Source organism: Rhipicephalus microplus, chromosome 1 (genome assembly GCF_043290135.1).
Source record: "Rhipicephalus microplus isolate Deutch F79 chromosome 1, USDA_Rmic, whole genome shotgun sequence".
NCBI classification, from domain to species: domain Eukaryota; kingdom Metazoa; phylum Arthropoda; class Arachnida; order Ixodida; family Ixodidae; genus Rhipicephalus; species Rhipicephalus microplus.
In genome coordinates, this window is record NC_134700.1 from 197961473 (window position 1) to 197980074 (window position 18602).

At 44.0% G+C, this 18602-nt stretch overlaps 1 protein-coding gene across 2 annotated transcripts; it reads left to right on the forward strand.

Moving 5' to 3' along the window:
- Positions 1-8045, forward strand: LOC119159678 (salivary anticoagulant protein P23). 2 transcript variants are annotated; one of them, XM_037412504.2, is made up of 5 exons: positions 1-140; positions 2387-2460; positions 3745-3872; positions 5514-5696; positions 7580-8045. In XM_037412504.2, the coding sequence occupies exons 2-5, from the start codon at positions 2412-2414 to the stop codon at positions 7895-7897; spliced, it is 678 nt and encodes a 225-aa protein (XP_037268401.2). In that variant the 5' UTR covers positions 1-140; positions 2387-2411; the 3' UTR covers positions 7898-8045. The 2 variants fall into 2 exon arrangements, with proteins under 2 accessions (XP_037268401.2, XP_037268402.2); XM_037412505.2 differs by having other exon boundaries at positions 127-249.
- The last annotated feature ends 10557 nt before the right edge of the window (positions 8046-18602 follow it).

The window sequence follows — 18602 nt, forward strand, 5'->3', positions numbered from 1 at the left end:
TTACGCGACCAGGAGGAGGAGGCTTAGATTACAGGAATGAAAGCAAGATAGAGACCAACTCGCTTTTGCGGACGCTGCAAAGTGAGTGAAGTTTGTGACGCCAGTTGAAGCAAGGACTGGGAAGCGAATAGGAGTACAAGGTGAGCTCATCACTGCTCGTACTCTTGCACACCATGTCTCACTGCTTATATTTCATGTGCAGTGATGATTTGTTGCTGTTGTGGAATCTGTAGATCTCACAAGTACAAGGTAATTTCATAGCATGTCAGATCCGACCGTATATACATTTTAAAGATTCGGTTGTCATTCATATTTCAATGTGTTCAGGATTTGTTGCTTAATATAAATTACTAAAGTTACTCTTACATAAGTTAAATTTTGTTGCTTTATGTGCCCGCAACCTGAAAAATATGGGGCGAGCGTGCGATGGATTAATTTTTATCCACTGCAGTTCTACAACATACTTTCAAATCAAAGTGCAAGGGTGGTTTTGCACTTCAACTCCATCTAAGTGTATTCGGCGTTGCTGAGAAAAAAACTTACGCTGTCACACTAAGCATTTTAACACTACAACCACTGAGCTATCCCGGTGAGTACAGTTATTATCATAAAGCCAAACAGGTTACCCGTAATGGACAAAAAAAAACGTCGAGAAAATACCAAGCTTTCCGAGTAAAAAAGGGGGCTGTTGAGGGCTACAAAAAAATTACGAACACTTGGACGATTTCCAGATGCTTAGGGTGTTATTTACAGCTTTTCGTGGATATTTAGAAACTTGCGATAGCTGGTTGTCGATGCCAATCTGGTGCCTTTCATATTGCACTAGTAACTCTCATGCTCACATGCTCACAGCAGTACGTACCATCAGCCATTCAACCCCACACGCAATATTACTTAATGATTGATATGTGGGGTTTAACGTCCCAAAACCACTTCATGATTATGAGAGACGCCGTAGTGGAGGGCTCCGGAAATTTCGACCACCTGGGGTTCTTTAACGTGCACCAAAATCTGAGCACACGGGCCTACAACATTTCCGCCTCCATCGGAAATGCAGCCGCCGCAGCCGGGATTCGAACCCGCGCCATGTTGGTCAGCAGCCGAGTACCTTAGCCACTAGACCACCGCGGCGCGGCACGCAATATTACTTAGCCGCTTGCAATAATGACTGCTATCTCCAGCGTGCGATCGTATGGATGACAGGCAGTTGTTAGTCAAAATAAATCACGACAAAATACCTACCCCACGAGTTGTCGCAGCATGTGAAGAGGAATGCATGCGAAAGCTTTGTTGCGATTATTATTTGCAGCGTGCGATCGCAAAGAGTTTTGGAATAACTTTATTTACAATCAGGGCAAATATTTATGGCTATTTTGTGCCAAATTGCCTGTATTGCGACCCCGTCTGGTGACGAAAAGTTCAGGTTGGCTCCATCGCTTTTTTTCTGGCTATGCTAACTTATGACATCGCGCATTAAAGAGACATAATTTTTTTATTGTTTGGAGATAAAATACATTAGGTTTCTGTTGTTTCAGTCATTGAGAGCGTGCATTCTCAACCCACCAGCAGGCTAGTGCGCATCGATTTATACCATTTACGCAATGCACGGCGTACCTGCGAATGTGCAATGTCGAAGTCGCGTCTAGACGCTGCTCCTTCTGACCGCCATGTGTGCTGGTGTTACGAGCAATTATCTACGAGAAATTTTGATGCACATAGTGTGTTATCGCTTACACTAGATAAAAACCTAAATACATAACGCGATGAGGCCAGCGTGTTCATTTTCAGCTAAATTTTACTATCTTAGGCTAGACTTGTAATATGTAAATTCTATTGACCAAATTCAATGTTCTAATAAAGAAAAAAATTGCATTGCTTTTATAATTCTACTGACTTGATGGCTGGAATGTTCTAATATTACTTGGCAACTGGCACGAACACTTATCTTTTTGACATAAACTCTATGCACACGCAATAAATTCATTATGTTTTGTTCATTTAATTGCAACTTAATTGTGGCTTGAAGACTGAGAAGCGTGGAAAAAATTGTACTCAAAATTTTAAGGCCTTGACAATTCAAAATGTCAATTATTGATTAATACTGATCACTCCATGCATTTTACCACTTCTGTTTTGTTAGGCTACAAGTTGGACGATAGTAATAAATGTCATGCTTGCTTTGGCCACTTTTGGCTTGAGTTCTGACTTGTTTTCAAGTCCACCCAACTGCAAACTTGACTCGGTACCATGCTACGAACGATCGCTGCTAATGTATGCGTGCTATACATATCTCTTTTGTCCCCTTCTCAAACCTAGCACGGGGCAGCAAATAAAAGTTTGGTTCTAGTATATAGTAGCTCCCTGCCTTTCATCTTTCTCCCAACAGACTCTCTGAGGGGAAGCTCGGAATCATGCAGAAGTATTGTGTTATCGCCTTCACTCTCACTGTGCTCAGCCGTGGTAAGTACATGACGTCATTAACATTGCAGTACTTTTGCCAGGCATTATTTGCAACTTAATTGTGGCACTTATACGTGTCACTCGTTAGGTGTTGGACGTGTTATCGTTTGTTTATCATGCCTTCGCCCTTTGTGACTCGGTCACCAGACAGTGTTGGTCACCCTTGACGGCCACCATTGTAAATAAATCACTTTAGTTAGGACACCCTGGAGTCATTCCGCTCATGTGGCGTCCTAATCTTTATTAATTGGACTAGTATATGAGTGCTTGTAATGCGAATGGCGCCTGTCGTATGTTCGCTAGCTCTTGCACAACATCTTCAAAACTCCGGTGTTAGAATGGTTTAATCAAAATTTTAACTGATAACGTCGCTGGACGACGTGTGTTTTTTCTTGAGTGTGACAAACTGAATAATATTGTATAAAGAAGAGTGGCTTAAGCGTACGTGAGAGGTGCGGCGACTGGTGGTGGTTCACGGGCGAGAAAAGTAGCTTGTGCGATCTGGTCTTGGATGAAGCCGCAAATGAAGTCGCAATAAACCCTTTGATAAGGGGTTTTTTGACAGAGAGCACAGCAGAACGAAAAGAGGTAAGCAGCATCCGGCCAAGCGCATCAATTACGAGCTCACGCTGATGGCGATGCCGCTGAGGCGCAAAGCATTGTCACCGAGGCCATTTTTTGTCACTACAATCACATTTAATTTTATAAGGTGATTAGGTGTTGCCTCACAATTTTGGCAATCTCAGCAAACACCTAGGACTAGCCTACTTCAGTGCAACAGCGTTCTTTCACTGAAGCGATTACAACAGTTGTTGACCGACGGAGCCGTAAGGTTAAAACATTGCTGCAGTGACATTCCGTGTTTCAATATAGTTATTCTCTTGACCTTCACCTCATCATTATATCATCTTATCAACTGATTACTTATTTATTTATTGACTTGAAGATGTCCTTCAGGTCAAATAGCATGAAGATAGGAGAGATTAAAGCTACTTGTGCATCATTAAGGACTAGACGCAGCATGAAATATCCACACATATTAATGAAGGTCTGTCTAAACCGATCCACAGCGCACAGACATGCAGACTTGTACATTTCATAGACAAAAAAACTTCATTTATCATACAATATTAGGAAGCACTGTCGCGATTGAATTGTTTTATATTATCGGAGTTTCTAAAATGAAAGAGTATACTTCTTGGGTGCTCGACGAGCAGCAGCTGCATTATGGTGCGCACCGTTCTTCCAACGTGGCGCTTGATTTGTTTGTTTTCATATTTACAGCATCAGCAGGGACGATTGCAGAGGCAAATGCATACATGGACACAGTGCTCGATCACTACCTGCCAACCCTCGTTAGGAGCACACCTGTTCTCTACCCCTTCGTTGGTATTCCAGACTTCCATTTCAAGGTTGGTTATGGCCTACAGGAATCGTTCCTTTATATTGAAATTCGTGTATGAACTGGAGTAAACTATTACGTATCGTGATGAATGAGTTTTTATTTTTCCCTGTCTCCTTCTGCCTCTGTTAATGACTGACCTATCTGAGGCATTAAAAGAAAGCTATTTCTGTGTGGGAAACAACCTTGTCAAGGACGCCAGCTTCCAGACTGACTCTTTCCCATTCACATACAGCTCCCTTCAGCCAAAGTATCTTCAAGTTTACTTTAATCATGACGAAACATGAATTCGGCATGATACTGTTGTCATGTTGCTAATATAAAGAGAGATGTCATGCTTTGTCATTAATATCATCATCATCAGCCTGACTACGTCCACTGCAGGACAAAGGCCTCTCCCATGTTCCGCCAGTTAACCCGGTCCTGTGCTTGTTGCTGCCAATTTACACCCGCAAACTTCTTAATCTCATCTGCCCACCTAACCATCTGTCTCCCCCCAACCCGCTTGCCTTCTCTGGGAATCTAGTTAGTTACCCTTAACGACCAGCGGTTATCCTGTCTAGGCGCTACATGCCCGGCCCATGTTCATTTCTTCTTCTTGATTTCATCTATGATGTCCTTAACCCCTGTTTGTTCCCTAATCCACTCTGCTCTCTTCTTGTCTTTTAAGGTTACACCTACCATTTTTCTTTCCATTGCTCGTTGCATCGTCCTCAATTTAAGCTGAACCCTCTTTGCAAGTCTCCAGGTTTCTGCTCCGTACCTAAGTACCGGCAAGATACAGCTGTTATATACCTTCCTCTTGAGGAATAGTGGCAATCTACCTGTCATAATTTGAGAGTGCTTGCCAAATGTGCTCCACCCCATTCTTATTCTTCTAGTTACTTCAATCGCGTGGTTCGGCTCCGCGGTTATTACCTGCCCTAAGTAGACATAGTCTTTTACAACTTGAAGTGCACTATTACCTATCTAAGCGCGGCTCTTTTCTAAGGTTGTTGTACATTACTTTCGTTTTCTGTAGATTCATTTTAAGACCCACCTTTCTGCTGTCCTTGTCTAACTCCGTAATCATGAGTTGTATTCTCATGCTATATTAGAGAGGACGTAATTGTAAGAAACGAATAATACTGAGACACTACACATATGAAGCCATCACCAGACACCACTGCATATTGAATTTGTATTTCAATTCACAAATAGATACATAAATAATGATAAAAGTGGTGTTGAGTGAAATTTTCTAAAACGTGCCAGAAATGTATAATCAAAAAGAGGGTGAAGGTTTGCGAATCGTTTTATGAGCATTTCGCTTTGCTCTCTTTCTTTTTTAACCTGTCACGCTTCCATGCTCTACACACAAGGTTTTGAAATTTATCACTGTGGAGCTTGCGGAGCAAATCATCTACAACACAGCTCCGAACAAACCTCACTCAAGCAGACTGCGTACTCTACACTGCGTGCTGACACGAGGCTAACTTGTGATTTTCCTTCCGGTGTTTGCTTTGTTCGGTGACGAGCCTTACGACAAAGCGCAGCTATGTTTTTTGCAACTTGATGTGACTTCTTGCCGCCTGCCAGAATACCGGCTCCGCAAGTTTCGGTAACTGATTACCTGCTTGCTCACGCATTTATTGGCTGCCTTTTATTCCAGATTCTGAAGACTGGAATCACGAACCGTGACCTGAAAGTTAATATTACTGAAGGAGGGATCCACGGCTTCGACAATGGTGTCCACCGCCTGGGCAACTGTGAGAACCCAATTCTGGTTGACGGAAACACCACTGTCAACTGCGTGCTCAACATGACGGGCATCGGCGCAACACTGACTGCCACGGTGTGTATTATTGATTAAGTCTCCACGTTAGTAATAAGTTCTGCCGCATACGCTCTGCATTTTAGAAATGAAGCCTACAGTATAACTAAATGGGAGCTTGCTGCACGACCGATGCAACGCTTATATTATGTTAATTGTGTGCTTTTCATCAATGCCAGCTACCTTTTAAATGAAGACATGAGCCTATTGGTCTCTCGATTATCTGTAAGCTTCGCTTGGTTCGTAGCTTCAGAACACCCCGACGTTTTGTTATTTTTATTTATTATACCCCAGGCTGCGCGTTGAGTTGTGCACCTCAGGACTTTAAATAGTTTCACATCCATCCATCCATCCATCCATCCATCCATCCATCCATCCATCCATCCATCCATCCATCCATCCATCCATCCATCCATCCGTCCATCCGTCCGTCCGTCCGTCCGTCCGTCCGTCCATCCGTCCTTCCATACATACATACATACATACATACATACATACATACATACATACATACATACATACATACATACATACATACATACATACATACATACATACATACGTACGTACATACATACATACATACATACATACATACATACATACATACATACATACATACATACATACATACATACATACATACACACATACATTCGTCCATCCGTCCGTCCAAGCGTCCACCCGTCCATCCATACATCCATCCGTACATCAATCCGTCCGTCCGTCCATCCATCCATCCATCCATCCATCCATCCATCCATCCATCCATTCATCCATGGTACAAACATTCATTTATGAAGGTATGGTCAAAAGTTACAGATATCATACGGATATATCGTAGTAACTGTTAGATAGTGACAGAGCTTAGTTACACATAAAATATTAACAGAGTTCAGCCCAAACGGCTAAGGGCTGAAATGAGTGAATAATTAACGCAAGGAGAAAAATGAATATGAAGAACCGACGGCATTTTTGTGTATAATATTAATTTCTTGGCGATTGTTAATGCAAAATGAATTGCGTGGTGGCGCCTGAATCAATATAGAATGTGAGCACAAGTGTGGCTGTTGATTTATATTAAAAAAAAAAAGAGGGCGTAGGCGAGATAAGTTTGTGCGGTGTAATAGTGGTGGAATGCCAAGGGTTGCTTTCATGATAACAACACTCGCAGTTTTTTTTGTAGTTGTTCAGATTGAACCGGGCTGAGTGGTTTTGTATTTTTCAAGTAATTGTATGTGGTTTTCGTATCCAGTATCTATGATATATCACTGGCCTTAAATCAATGATATGTTGTTTGAAATACTGTTTGCAGACATGATGATAAAAGCTTAATTGGAGCAGATAGTGTGACAGAGCAGTTCTGCCTATCCTTCTAATGAAGAGAAAGAAAGCTCCCAGATGTTGGAAGAGCTCCCAACAATCTAGCCGGCAATGTTCTTAGGCCATCTTTCTTGTCCTATTAACTCAGAAAGTTTGTAATACGACAAATAAAACTGGGAGGCTACAGATACACGGGATAATGTATTGAAAAGGTACGGACGTGATCTTCAAACGTGCAGATACCGGTCCTCGCAAGACTGAGAAAAATCTCGCGCTTTCCCCCATGAATATAAAAACTCAATATTCTTCTCACGCATTCGTAAACATTGGGATCTTTAAGCTAGGCGTCGCGCTTGAGCAATACTCACTCACACAAGGTCGAAGAAAACGCCATATTTTTGGTACTTCGTTCTGTGTTATGTAGATGGGCATTGGTTCTTGTCTGTTTTGCTTTTATCTGTCGGGTGAGCACATCTCTACTTATTGTGTAAAAGCAAGAACATTAGTACGTAAAGCGGTGCTCTACGAACATTGACTGCAGTATGTAATGGTACCTAATCGTTCCCTTATCTTTCTCTCAGACCAAGGGAGATACCCTCGTGGGCACGATCAAGACCATCTGGGTGAACGTAACCCTCAAGAGAGAGACCGTGCTAAAGGTGGCCGTGACTGCGCTGACGCCAAGGCCGCCGTCCTTGCAGACTTTCTTTATGGAGAAACTCAAGCTGAGCACTAAGTACGACAAACATCTGAGCCTAAATGAAGACAGAGAGGATGAGTTCGAAGATATCATTGAGGAAAAGGTCAAGGACTTCCTCATCTCCGCAGTGTACAACCCTTATAAAACACTGTTCGACAGAGCAGTCCAACAGGCCCACCAGGCTTTCCCGCGTGCCTGAACACTGTAGGTTATGAAATTTACATACGTACAAGCGAGAAACTCTCTTAATGTACCTCATACCTGTTGTCGTTACCTGTTCGTTTTCTGGACTGCGCTGGTTGGCTGCTCAGGACCTCAATAAAGTATTTTGTCTGTGTGCAAAAAAATCCCGAATGTTCATTTTGGCTTAGTTGTTTTGCTGTACGCAAGCTGAAAGAACGGGGCTGCTATGCAATAGTGGCACAAAGACTGAAGATGCGGTAGAGTGGGTGGCCTACCCAATGCCACCTAAAAAATAATTGACCTATCCATCCTCCTCACCCTCACATACGTCCTCTTAACTTTCATTTCTTTTTCATATACTATATTCTACAAGGCGATATGCTATGCAACTGCTCGGCGCATAGTATATAGTCTGCGTGTTCTGTGTAGATTGTGGCTGGCCGTCACATTTACCCATGCGTTTTCGTTCCGTATAGGGACGGCTAACACCACCACCTGTCAACACTATGGCAACGAAGAAACAATTCGGCGTTATGAGTGACTGTCCGCAATACGCCACACATAGGCAATGTATGTACATGAGGATCGCTTTCGCAGTGCTAGGGATCATCACCGAGATGACCCATGAATGCTGGCATCCCGAGAACAAGGCATGCGAGAAAAAGGGTCAACAACGATAACGTAATGCTGAAGGTGAAACCAGGACTCAAGGTGGGCGACCACCAGGTTCGAGTAACCAGCGAGTTGGCCCTCGTCGTGATGCCTGGAGGGCGATGCCGTGCCTGCGCTGTCATGTCACAGGTCACGTGCGCCGAGACTGCAGGGAGTCTCGGTGTTCGAAGTGCCGGCGTTATCGACACCCGGACACGACTTGCGTCCGTACCTACACGTCGGCGAGCGCTCTTCTAAAGACGGACGAGCACGAACTTATGGACGTCGCCGAGGCGGAAAAAACTGCCAGGGGAAACGACAAGACAAAAAAGCAGGAGGGGCCACTGGATACGTCGGCGCCTAATGAGGTTACGCCCCGAAACGCGACGCTCTGGCGGGCCAACAAATTGTAGCTGTCTCATGCGGGATCAGGTTCAAACAGCAAGCAACACAGGTTCCGCCCCTGGCTTCAGGAGGTGACGCTACTAAAGGTGACACAGCAGCGCTGAAAGCAGTGGCGGGTGACACGGATGGATTAACCGGGACGAAGGGAACAGCGACGAATAATCAACCAGCGACCATGATTAGCGACATTTAAAAGTACAATGAGCCACACGCCGACCAATTACGCCGCGGCGTCGAAACGCTCCCACCCCCGACCAGCAACGACGATGCTCAGGAGATGGTGTCTGGCGTCGAGGAACCACCTGCAAAGACGGCTCAAGTACGGTGGTCCTCCTTTCGGTCGCGCCCGAACGCTCTGTCCGACAAGAGCGACGGCAACGTCAAGCAAGTCAGGCAAGTTCGAGCTGCGGAGTCAGACGTTAGCGCTGGTGAAGGAGCCGTCTAGCCACGTGCTAGACACGAGAGGTAGGACCACTGCTGCTGGACTCTTCCTTTCGGCAAAATGACGCCTGTCTATTCGTTAAACGCTGCAACCATAAACATTCGAGGATTGGCAGTAAAGAGAAAGCAAAGTCAGGTTTACCAACTTTTGACGAAGCGCCAGATAGACGTCATGGCAGTTCAGGAAACGAAAGTAGATGGCGAAGAAGAGACCAGCAGCATGGGTCAACGTTTCTCGTCTACGGAGTTTTTTGTGAGTGCCACAGTGGGAACATCGGCTGGCTGCATGCTGTTTGTTAGGAAGTTGCGGGAATTTCAGGTGCTCACCCATTTTTGGTGTGCGGCTAGCCGGTGTGGTGCGCTTGATTTTTCACTGAACAACGCCCTATGGCGCATTTATGCGCCCAACAAGGTTGAAGAAGGAGCTATATTTTGTCTGGGCCTAGAAGACCAACTCGCTGTAGAAAAGCATTTGATAATTTTTGGCGCTTTTTAACTGCGTTATCAGAGCGCAAGACCAGACCAGCACTGAAGTTTTTAAGGATAAAGCATACGAGCATTCTGACGAGCATTGTTGAAAAAAAGTGGCCCTGGATCTGCATGTTATATTGCAAATGCCGTCGAAAGACGATAGTCTTGTGTCTGGAGAGAAAGAACAAAAACATTTCTTTGTTCTGCGCAAGAAAATTGGTGAATGGTATTCTGGAGGCGCTGTGTTAGAGTGCCTGGAGCGTGCAGCGGAGGCGAACGAGTGCATCGAGGCACGTTAGACACGAGCGCCATCTGGCTGTTATTTTCGAAAATGAAGGAAGGCGTGCACGCCTGCGGAGAAAGATGCGTGCCATTCTCGGAGGTGATAAGGTGTGGAACGCAAAGCGACGGGCAGGTGCCACCAGCGTGTCGTTTTAAGAAAGCATTGGTAAAACTTGCCTTTTTGAGCACCGCGTTGCACTGTCAGCGCAGCGTGTTTAACGCTATAGTCCTTAGATTTACTTGTGTGTGCCTTCTCTAGTACAAAGGCACACATACAAAACATTGACGTGTTGTTATAGTACCTCAGATATGCGCAATGATTGATTTTTATTTGACAATCGCAGAAGCATGAACGCTGGGTCTTGAGCAATATTGGTTGGCGCTGCGGATGGGGTCGGCCATTTGAGGTATCGTCAAGGGTGGACAAAAAGATAAATTTACAGACAGACAGACAGACAGACAGACCAAAAGTTTTTCGTCGAAGGTATTCAAAAAAGACTATCGTCTTTAAATGTTGGATTTTGAGGATATCGCGGAAAGTGTCCAATGCTCGAGTGCAGTAAAGTGCACGCGCTTCGAGGGCCTTAGTCATGTAAGACTGAAACACATTCATGTGTCTATGGACATCTTGCCGGAATGTTGCAGTTATGTAGTAGTGCCCATTTCTTTTTCATACCGCTGGTTGAGCCCATTGCTTTATTTAAAGTTCAAAACAGCACAACACCATTCCTTGGAGGGAGAGATAAAGATGCAAGGAAAGGCAGGGAGGTTAACCAGACGCACATCCGGTTTGCTACCCTGCACTGGGGAAGGGATGAAGGGGAGAAAAGAGGTTGCAGAGAGATGAGAAGGTACACACAATCACGAGCACACTCGGGGAGCACACACAGTCTACAGGCGGTCGCTCAGGTTTGCTGACTTTAAGTAAAGTAGCAGTGCTTTAGTCGCTTTCTGCGCAACTGAGGCAGATGCCCAAGGTCCTAGTATCTTCTGCACACAAAATGGTCCGGGGTCAAGTCGATTCAACACCATCCGGAGCTGGCATTGCTGTGTGTCGTAGCAAGCGCAGCTGCACAGGACGTGTCCGATGGTCTCTTCACCTCCGCAGTAGTCGCATGTAGGAGTGTCTGCCATACCAATGCGAAAGGAGTACACCTTTGTAAATGCAACACCCAACCAAAGGCGGCATAACAGTGTCGCATCAGAGCGGGAAAGTTGTGATGGTAGCTTTAGCTTGAGCAAAGGATCCAGTTCATAAAATTGGCCATTCCTTGGAATCTCTGAAAAATAAATGAGCTGCTGTAGGACAAAACTTTCATCAGGTAAGTATTGGAGAAGTTGGCAAGTTAGACTCTAGCAAAAACCTGGACATTACGCAGCAAAGGGAACTCTACAAACAAACAATAAAGTTAAAAGTAACTAACAGGCTAACGAGTTTACCGTACGATGAGAAAAAAGAAAAAGCGTAATTATTAAAAACACTGCTGATAAGCTCCGAAGCACGCATGTGGAGCCCCAAGAAAATGGATAAAAAACGTTAGAAAAGTGAAAAAAAAATAGAGCAATTGTACGAACAGCGTTATCGTGGTGCACTTGTGAGGGCAAGGGTGGATCACTCCGCTGTGGGGGAAATGCCCTCAAAACGCGCGCTATGCTTAGAGAAAGCACAAGCCGAGAGGAACCACATTCATGAAATTGAATGGGCAGGGACATTATCAACCGAGACAAACAGTATCGAAACGGCGTTCACTGGACACTATAGGTTATTGTTCGCTTTGCGTGACGTAGATTTTGCGAAATTCGAGCACGTGTTTCTGCCATTTATATCCCGCATCGATGATCAACGGAAAGGGCACTTGGAGCAGGTAATAACGCAAGCCGACATGGAGGAAGCAATAGAAAAGTTACACCCTGGAAAATCGCATGGTTCTGATGGGCTCACTCCTGATTTTTATAAAACGTTTAAGCACGAAGTAAGTCCTATACTAACCGTTCCATTGAATGCATTGCCTGCGTCATATCAGTCGTCCCATACTGTAGTAATAAAACTGAGGACGCTGAAAAACTGAGATATGTCACAGCACTCCAACTGATAGCTCTGACAAACGTAGAAGGCAAAATATGTATGAAAGTATTAGCTCGAAGACTCCAGATTGTGATCCAGGACATTATCGGGCCTCATCAAACTTGTGGTATTAAAGGGCGATCAATTGTTAACAACATTCCCAAAGAACACATCATTTTTTAGTGGTGTGATTATCCACTTGAGCGGGTTGCAATCCTATTTATCGAACTAGCCCCGTCGTGGTGGTCTAAGGTACTCTGCTGCTGACCCGCAGGTCGCGCAATCGAATACCGGCTTCGGTGGCTGTATTTTCGATGGAGGCGAAAAGGCGGTAGGCCTGTGTGCTCAGATTTCGGTGCGCGTTGAAGAACCCCAGGTGATCCAATTTTCCGGAGCCCTCCACTGCGGCGTCTCTCATAATCATATGGTGATTTTGGGACGTTAAACCCCCACGTATCAATCAATCAATCAATCAATCAATTAATCAATCAATCAATTATAGAGCGATCTAGAAAAGGCTTTCCACAGTGCATACTATATAATTTTGTTTTCCATTTTAAATTATGTCAATCTTGGTTCGGTTACTTGCGAGGGTGTGGCTTTGGCGTACAGAAACTGTACTACGAGATTGATTGTAAATAAGAAACTTGAGCTTCCCATTAGCGCGCAGCATTCGGTTCACCACAGTTGCCCCCTCAGCCCCCTATTGTTTTGCATTTATATGAAAACACTGTGTATGAAAATATTCTGACACAATAGCGTCCTTGGTTTCAACTTACAAGCAATGGAAGTGAGACTGCTTGCTTGTGCTCATGATATCGCTATCTTCACGCGGGATCAGCGCAGTATCACACAGTCTTTCGAAAGTGTGCGCGGTTCCAGCCAAGTTGGCGGGAGTGGCGTGAACTGGGGCAAGTGCCTTGGGCTCTGGCACGGATCCTGGCCCGCGAAACCTGACCACTTTGCTAACATGCTTTGCGTGACGAGCACTTGGGCTTCCCCCTCGACTGTTATCGCGACATCGATCAATATAGGAAAGGACAGGTTAGGATACACAAGAGAAGGCGGAGAAGTGGAAATGAGGTGCCGTTTCGACCTTTGCCAGAGCCACGATTGGTAACCTGGTTTTCGACATCAGGCTGTGATATGCTGTGCAGGTCATTTATTAGTCATGGACAAATGTTTAGAAGCTTCACAAAATATTTGCGACAGATGTTTGGGCTTCTGAGTGGGAACGATGCAGTCGTATGAACTTGTTTCAACGGATGAAAGACGGGGGTCTCGAACTGGACCACCTCTTCTCACACCAAGTAGTTAACGTGTTTTTGTTTTTTTTTAGAGATGCGACAAAACCGTTTTTACGCACACTATATGTAAACTATGACTGAGTAGAGCACTCCCTGAATATGTCATTTCAACCGAATATCGTGTGGGAGGGATAGGGTTTTTTTTTTTTATAAGAAATTGTAGCCAGCTTAAGATTTCTCGCTGTACGTTTTTCACGAGAATGTCTTACTACTGTTAGACAAGAAGAACTTTATTTTGCATTATGCAATATTGTTCTTCAAGTGCCAATGCACCGATATTTCTTCAGAGAACGGCCATGTAGCGACGTTTTCAAGAAGGTAGAAAAGATGCGAGTAACACTGGATGCCAAAACTTTTTTTTTAACTGTAGAGTGGAACAATGCCAGTTGAAACATTTTTAAAAACGAAGGGGTGCTTTTTGCTTTGGGGGACACATTAGTTTATTAGTAAGCTACCAGAAACTATAGATCTTGTTTTTGTTTGACATTGTAGGCAGGAGGTTGATTTTTGGGATGTTTTGCAGAGATCAATGAAAAAAGAATTCCCACTGGACCCTCGTGGCATCAGATTTCTAAATGAAGGAAACGAAGACGGGATTCCTTTCGATGCAGTTATGCTTATAGGCCTTCACTGCAAATGTAGAGGCAGGTTGCCATTTGAATAAGGATGCACGGCTTGCTCGGGTCTATTTCAGAGAATGCAGTCATTGGTTTTTTGATATTTATAAAGTGACTCTGGAGCCACCCGAATGGCTCCCATGACTAGAGCCGCTGGTGAACTTGCGCGAATTTTAGCCTAACGAAACTAGCACCATCCTGGTTGTATATTCAGTCACCATGTAAATATTGTATAATGTATTCTTTCTACCCAGTTAATAAACTAAAAAAAGCGGCGTGGCTCTGCGGTAGGTTACAGAACTGGCACGTACAAGACCCGGGTTTGTTGAATTCCTATGTGTCATTATTTTTTTTGTAAATAGGCTCTTTTACTATTTAACGCGATATTGGTTGCAGACACCGGCGGTGGTGGCGGAAAACTACGGTACACGCGACTCTTGTTGTCATCTCATAAAAGCCTTCGCTGTGAAAAAAAAAAAGGCAGTTCAAACAACGTGACATTGTTGAGGCTTACCGAAGCAGGAGATGAGTGTGTGAGCTGCCCATATTAGGTGTTAAAAGAAAATGAAGAAGTTTTTCTTTGGGCGCATTGATACTCAATGATCTGGTTTTAAATTTCTGTTTAAGACTCTAATCTGCGCAATCTCTTGAGAAATCAAGTGTGCATGTGTACACAGAGTTTCCCATATATCCACTAGAGGAAGTTGTGGCGCTAGTGTTTATGGAAGCTGAAACGCATGGCGCTTCAGCGAGCATGGAAATTATGGGTAGTACAAGAATTTGCCTAGTATTCGATCTTTACGTTCTTTTTCACTTCGTGTGGCTTGGAGCTGCTGTGTCACGAAACAACAATCGGCAAATATTCAGCGGTTGTGCTTCATCACCTTAATCTTTTAGGTTTACCATTTCAAATAGGGTCACAAAGTTCCAAAGGGTTCGTTCTTTCCTTCGAAACGAAACCGAAACACAACAATAAACGAAGCCACGAGGTCGATTCGCCACCCGCAAGTACGAATACTAGGCAAGTCCGTGTACTACCCATCGTTTCCATAGTCGTCGAATAAGCGCAGCGCCAGAGTACCATCTAGGTAATCTTAGGAAGCGCAATGCATGTGTATGAGCTCGACGCGCGGCTATATCATGATTTTCGTTTCAAAGAACGTCAGCTGCAAGTTAGCGTGAGTCCTTTTGTATTATTGAGAACTAACCGACAATGATGCTAAGGATAGCACAGGGGCTGTTATTAACAGTAATTGCAATCTAAATGTGAGGAATGAAAAGTGGAGGAAAAGATAACTTGCCGCTGGCAGGGACTGAATCTGAGACCTTCAAATAACGCGCCTGATGCTCTATCAACAGAGCTATAGCTGCGATTATCTTCCCGTCTACTTTGTGGGTTATATATGCGGATTTTAAACGTGGAAGTGTAAGTCAGCGCCCCCGGTAGCCATTACGGCCAGCTTGCAACATTCTTTTCCTGCCTGCCGGTGCCCCGCAGCACTTGATTTAATTACAAGCTGGAAGCTGACCAATAATCTCTCGCGTGCTACCCAAAGGCTTCAAGTCTGCAAGAATGAGACCTTCGCTATGAATGAAGGAAAGGAGCAGAAATTTAAGGAATTCTAAATTATCATTGGCATGACTGCTAGTTAGTCCTCAAGATTATTATATCTAACAAACAAAACGAGCCCCAAATTTTCCCTTTTTTTCATTTTGCCCGGTTCCATGCGTTTCTTTTTCATTGTACGCACTTTTCAAGTTTCCTTTATGGAAGCCTTCCTTGAACACGCCTGATAAATTTCGACTTGGAAAAGCTTTGATGTTCGCCGTGGCGGCGTAGCGGTTATGGCACTCTGCTGGTCGCTCGCAGGTCGCGGGTTCAATTCACATAATAAAATTGAAGATCACATTGTAATAATGAAGGCTTGTATAAAGGATTAAAAGTAAAACATATAGCCTGCATGCTAGATTGTAGGAGATTATATAGACCCCGATTAAAACAGGCATGCTCTCCCGCTTCTTGTTGTAGTCTTTCCAATAAGATGCAAACAAAGATAACAATGATTGTCATCATCTTCTTTCGTGCCATTAATTTTAGCTTAGCTCACCAGTCTCCAATAATATCTCCTCTCTTAGAGGAAAGCGTAGTAGCTTTTGATATAATGGTTTACGCTCTGTAAAGTTAGCTTGGTCGATTTGCTCTTCTGTAAGTCGCACTGCTATGCCTGCATTATTTTGCGTTAGTGGGAATGATTAAATTAACTGGATCAGTCAGACTTAGTTTGTGGCCATGCTTAGCGTATTTCAGTGTTGCTTAACAAACGTCTTGTATTTATGTCTGCCGCATCGTTTTGCTAGTCGGACATTCACCGATAAGGAATGCAAAGCGAGAAGCGCAATCGCGTAGACACAGAGGTTTTCATAGGTATCCTCCTTTGCCGACCGATAAGAACGTAACAATGTTCAGCCATTACAGCCTTTCAAGCAATCATCATGTTTTCTTATGCATATAAACTGGGGGTACGCCCTATGTTTGGCCTTATAGACTTAGTATACGCGATAACAAGCATCGTTGGTGATCTTGCTGTCGACATTGCTAGGCGTTGTTAGGTGGCTGGAGAGACCTTGGGATACGATGATGAATGACAGTCGACAACAAGCACAAAACTTATTCGCCAAAAAGGTGTAAACAACACAGAGGAGGCCGACTCAGTGGCTATTCTCTGGCAAGTCTTCAGTCAATGCTGCAGCGTAGTGGAGAAGATAGAAATCAAGAAAGACATAAAAAATTAAGAACATAAAAACATAAAAAAGCCCGCACCAATCAGGCTGATTCGCCGACAAACCAAAATAACGGTGTAGTTAAAACACGCAGTATACCTTGATCCTTGAAAACACGTTCCCTGCTTTAGGAAAAACAACCCTTGAAAAACAACAAGACATTCTTAAAAGTGCTAGCATGCAGAAAGCATTATTTTTGGGGGGTTTCAAGGAAGACGGTACAATTTCACTTCACTTTTAGTTTTGAACTTGACGTTTCTCATTGTGACGCTCTTTTTTTCAGTATGGAAAAATTTAATAAAATATATCTTTTTTTGCTATCACGACGTTTCATTCTATGTTTTTTCTTGTTTAAATGGTACTATACAATACATTATTTAATGTCTCGAGGATCTTTCGTAACTAGACTTACTTCTTAGCGTAGTCTTTCAGGCGAAAATGGAGTACCAGCGCTTGATTTTCGCACTACTGTAAGTATTGTTCATTATTTAAAATCAAGATAGAGAGGTATGTGTGGAATGGCGTTGCGAATAAGTATTGTTCTGAGAGCACAACATCTTCTTTAGGTCTTCACAAAAAAATCCACACCCGTCGCAAGTATCTTACGTTAGAGGAGCCCCGGAAATACCATTAGCGACCTATTTAGAACTGCGTGTAGGTGCAACTTTGTCTGACACGCACAAGTCACTCGAGGGGATGATATTTTTCTCGCTGTCTTCTCCGTAAAGATCCATGTGCGTTTGCTCAAAAGAAATTAGCGTCACTGTTACGTGTTCGCGCCGAAAATGAGATTTAATGTAAAAAGGAAGCGTTGCGAAATGGCAGAGCCTTGAACATCTCCCTACTTCATGCAGCTGCGGCTCAAGAGTCATGCGCATACTTGGTAATCTAAAGCAATGAGAAAGTCCACAATAAGCACTCGTGCATTCGCCAATTGGCACTGAACTTATTTTGCCTGCGCTGCTTTGATATCAGCAAGAGGATGTGACAGGAGCTTGTTAACGCTCCGGATGCTTGACAGAAACACCCCCGGTGAAAGGAAGCGTGCTTCTTGGACCCTACATCTTCTCTACTGCACTCATTACGGCGACCGAGACCTGACCTTAGCATTCCACTGAGCACGTGTCGAATACGCCCTTTAATGTGTTTGGTCAAAACAAGCGAATGGCTTCAGTTCGCCTGCTTTCATGGCCTGGCTTCTACTATGAAATTTGTAGTATCTGTCCCAACATTGCTTTTAAAGAGGCACGGTTAATGGACGTGAAATTGTTAAGTATATGTTGGTCAAGAACCACTCAGGCTATGATTTCTTACAAAATGTGGTCGAAAACACTTTAGGGGGCAAATTTTCAATATTTCTCTTTCAAACGCCGTCGGAGTACTCCTATCGACAGCTATTCCGTCAAAAACAAAAATGCCTTCGACAGCAGACGGCTGGCGTCCAGACGGTGTAGAAAGCGATTCCCGCTTGCGTTTCTGTGGTCCGTGTACTTTTGCTCATGGGTGTTCATTCATACACTGACGAGCCTTCGTTTCTTACACAGATGAAGGGAACGTCTCACGCCATTAACAGAATAAATAAAAGAAGTGCATGCGCTTCGTCGGCCGTTAGGTCGGCTGACGGGGGAGGATCGAAACTGGTTTTCGATTGCCCGCGAGGGTACAGGGATTGCTTCAAGGGTCGCACACCGCTTATTATGC

Bases quoted from the DNA above. Each gene is read 5' to 3' on its own strand.
- LOC119159678 (XM_037412504.2), top strand. From the start codon at position 2,412: ATGCAGAAGTATTGTGTTATCGCCTTCACTCTCACTGTGCTCAGCCGT. The intron at 2,461-3,744 runs GTAAGTACATGA...TCATATTTACAG, and splicing joins TCTCACTGTGCTCAGCCGTG to CATCAGCAGGGACGATTGCA. The intron at 3,873-5,513 runs GTTGGTTATGGC...CTTTTATTCCAG, and splicing joins TTCCAGACTTCCATTTCAAG to ATTCTGAAGACTGGAATCAC.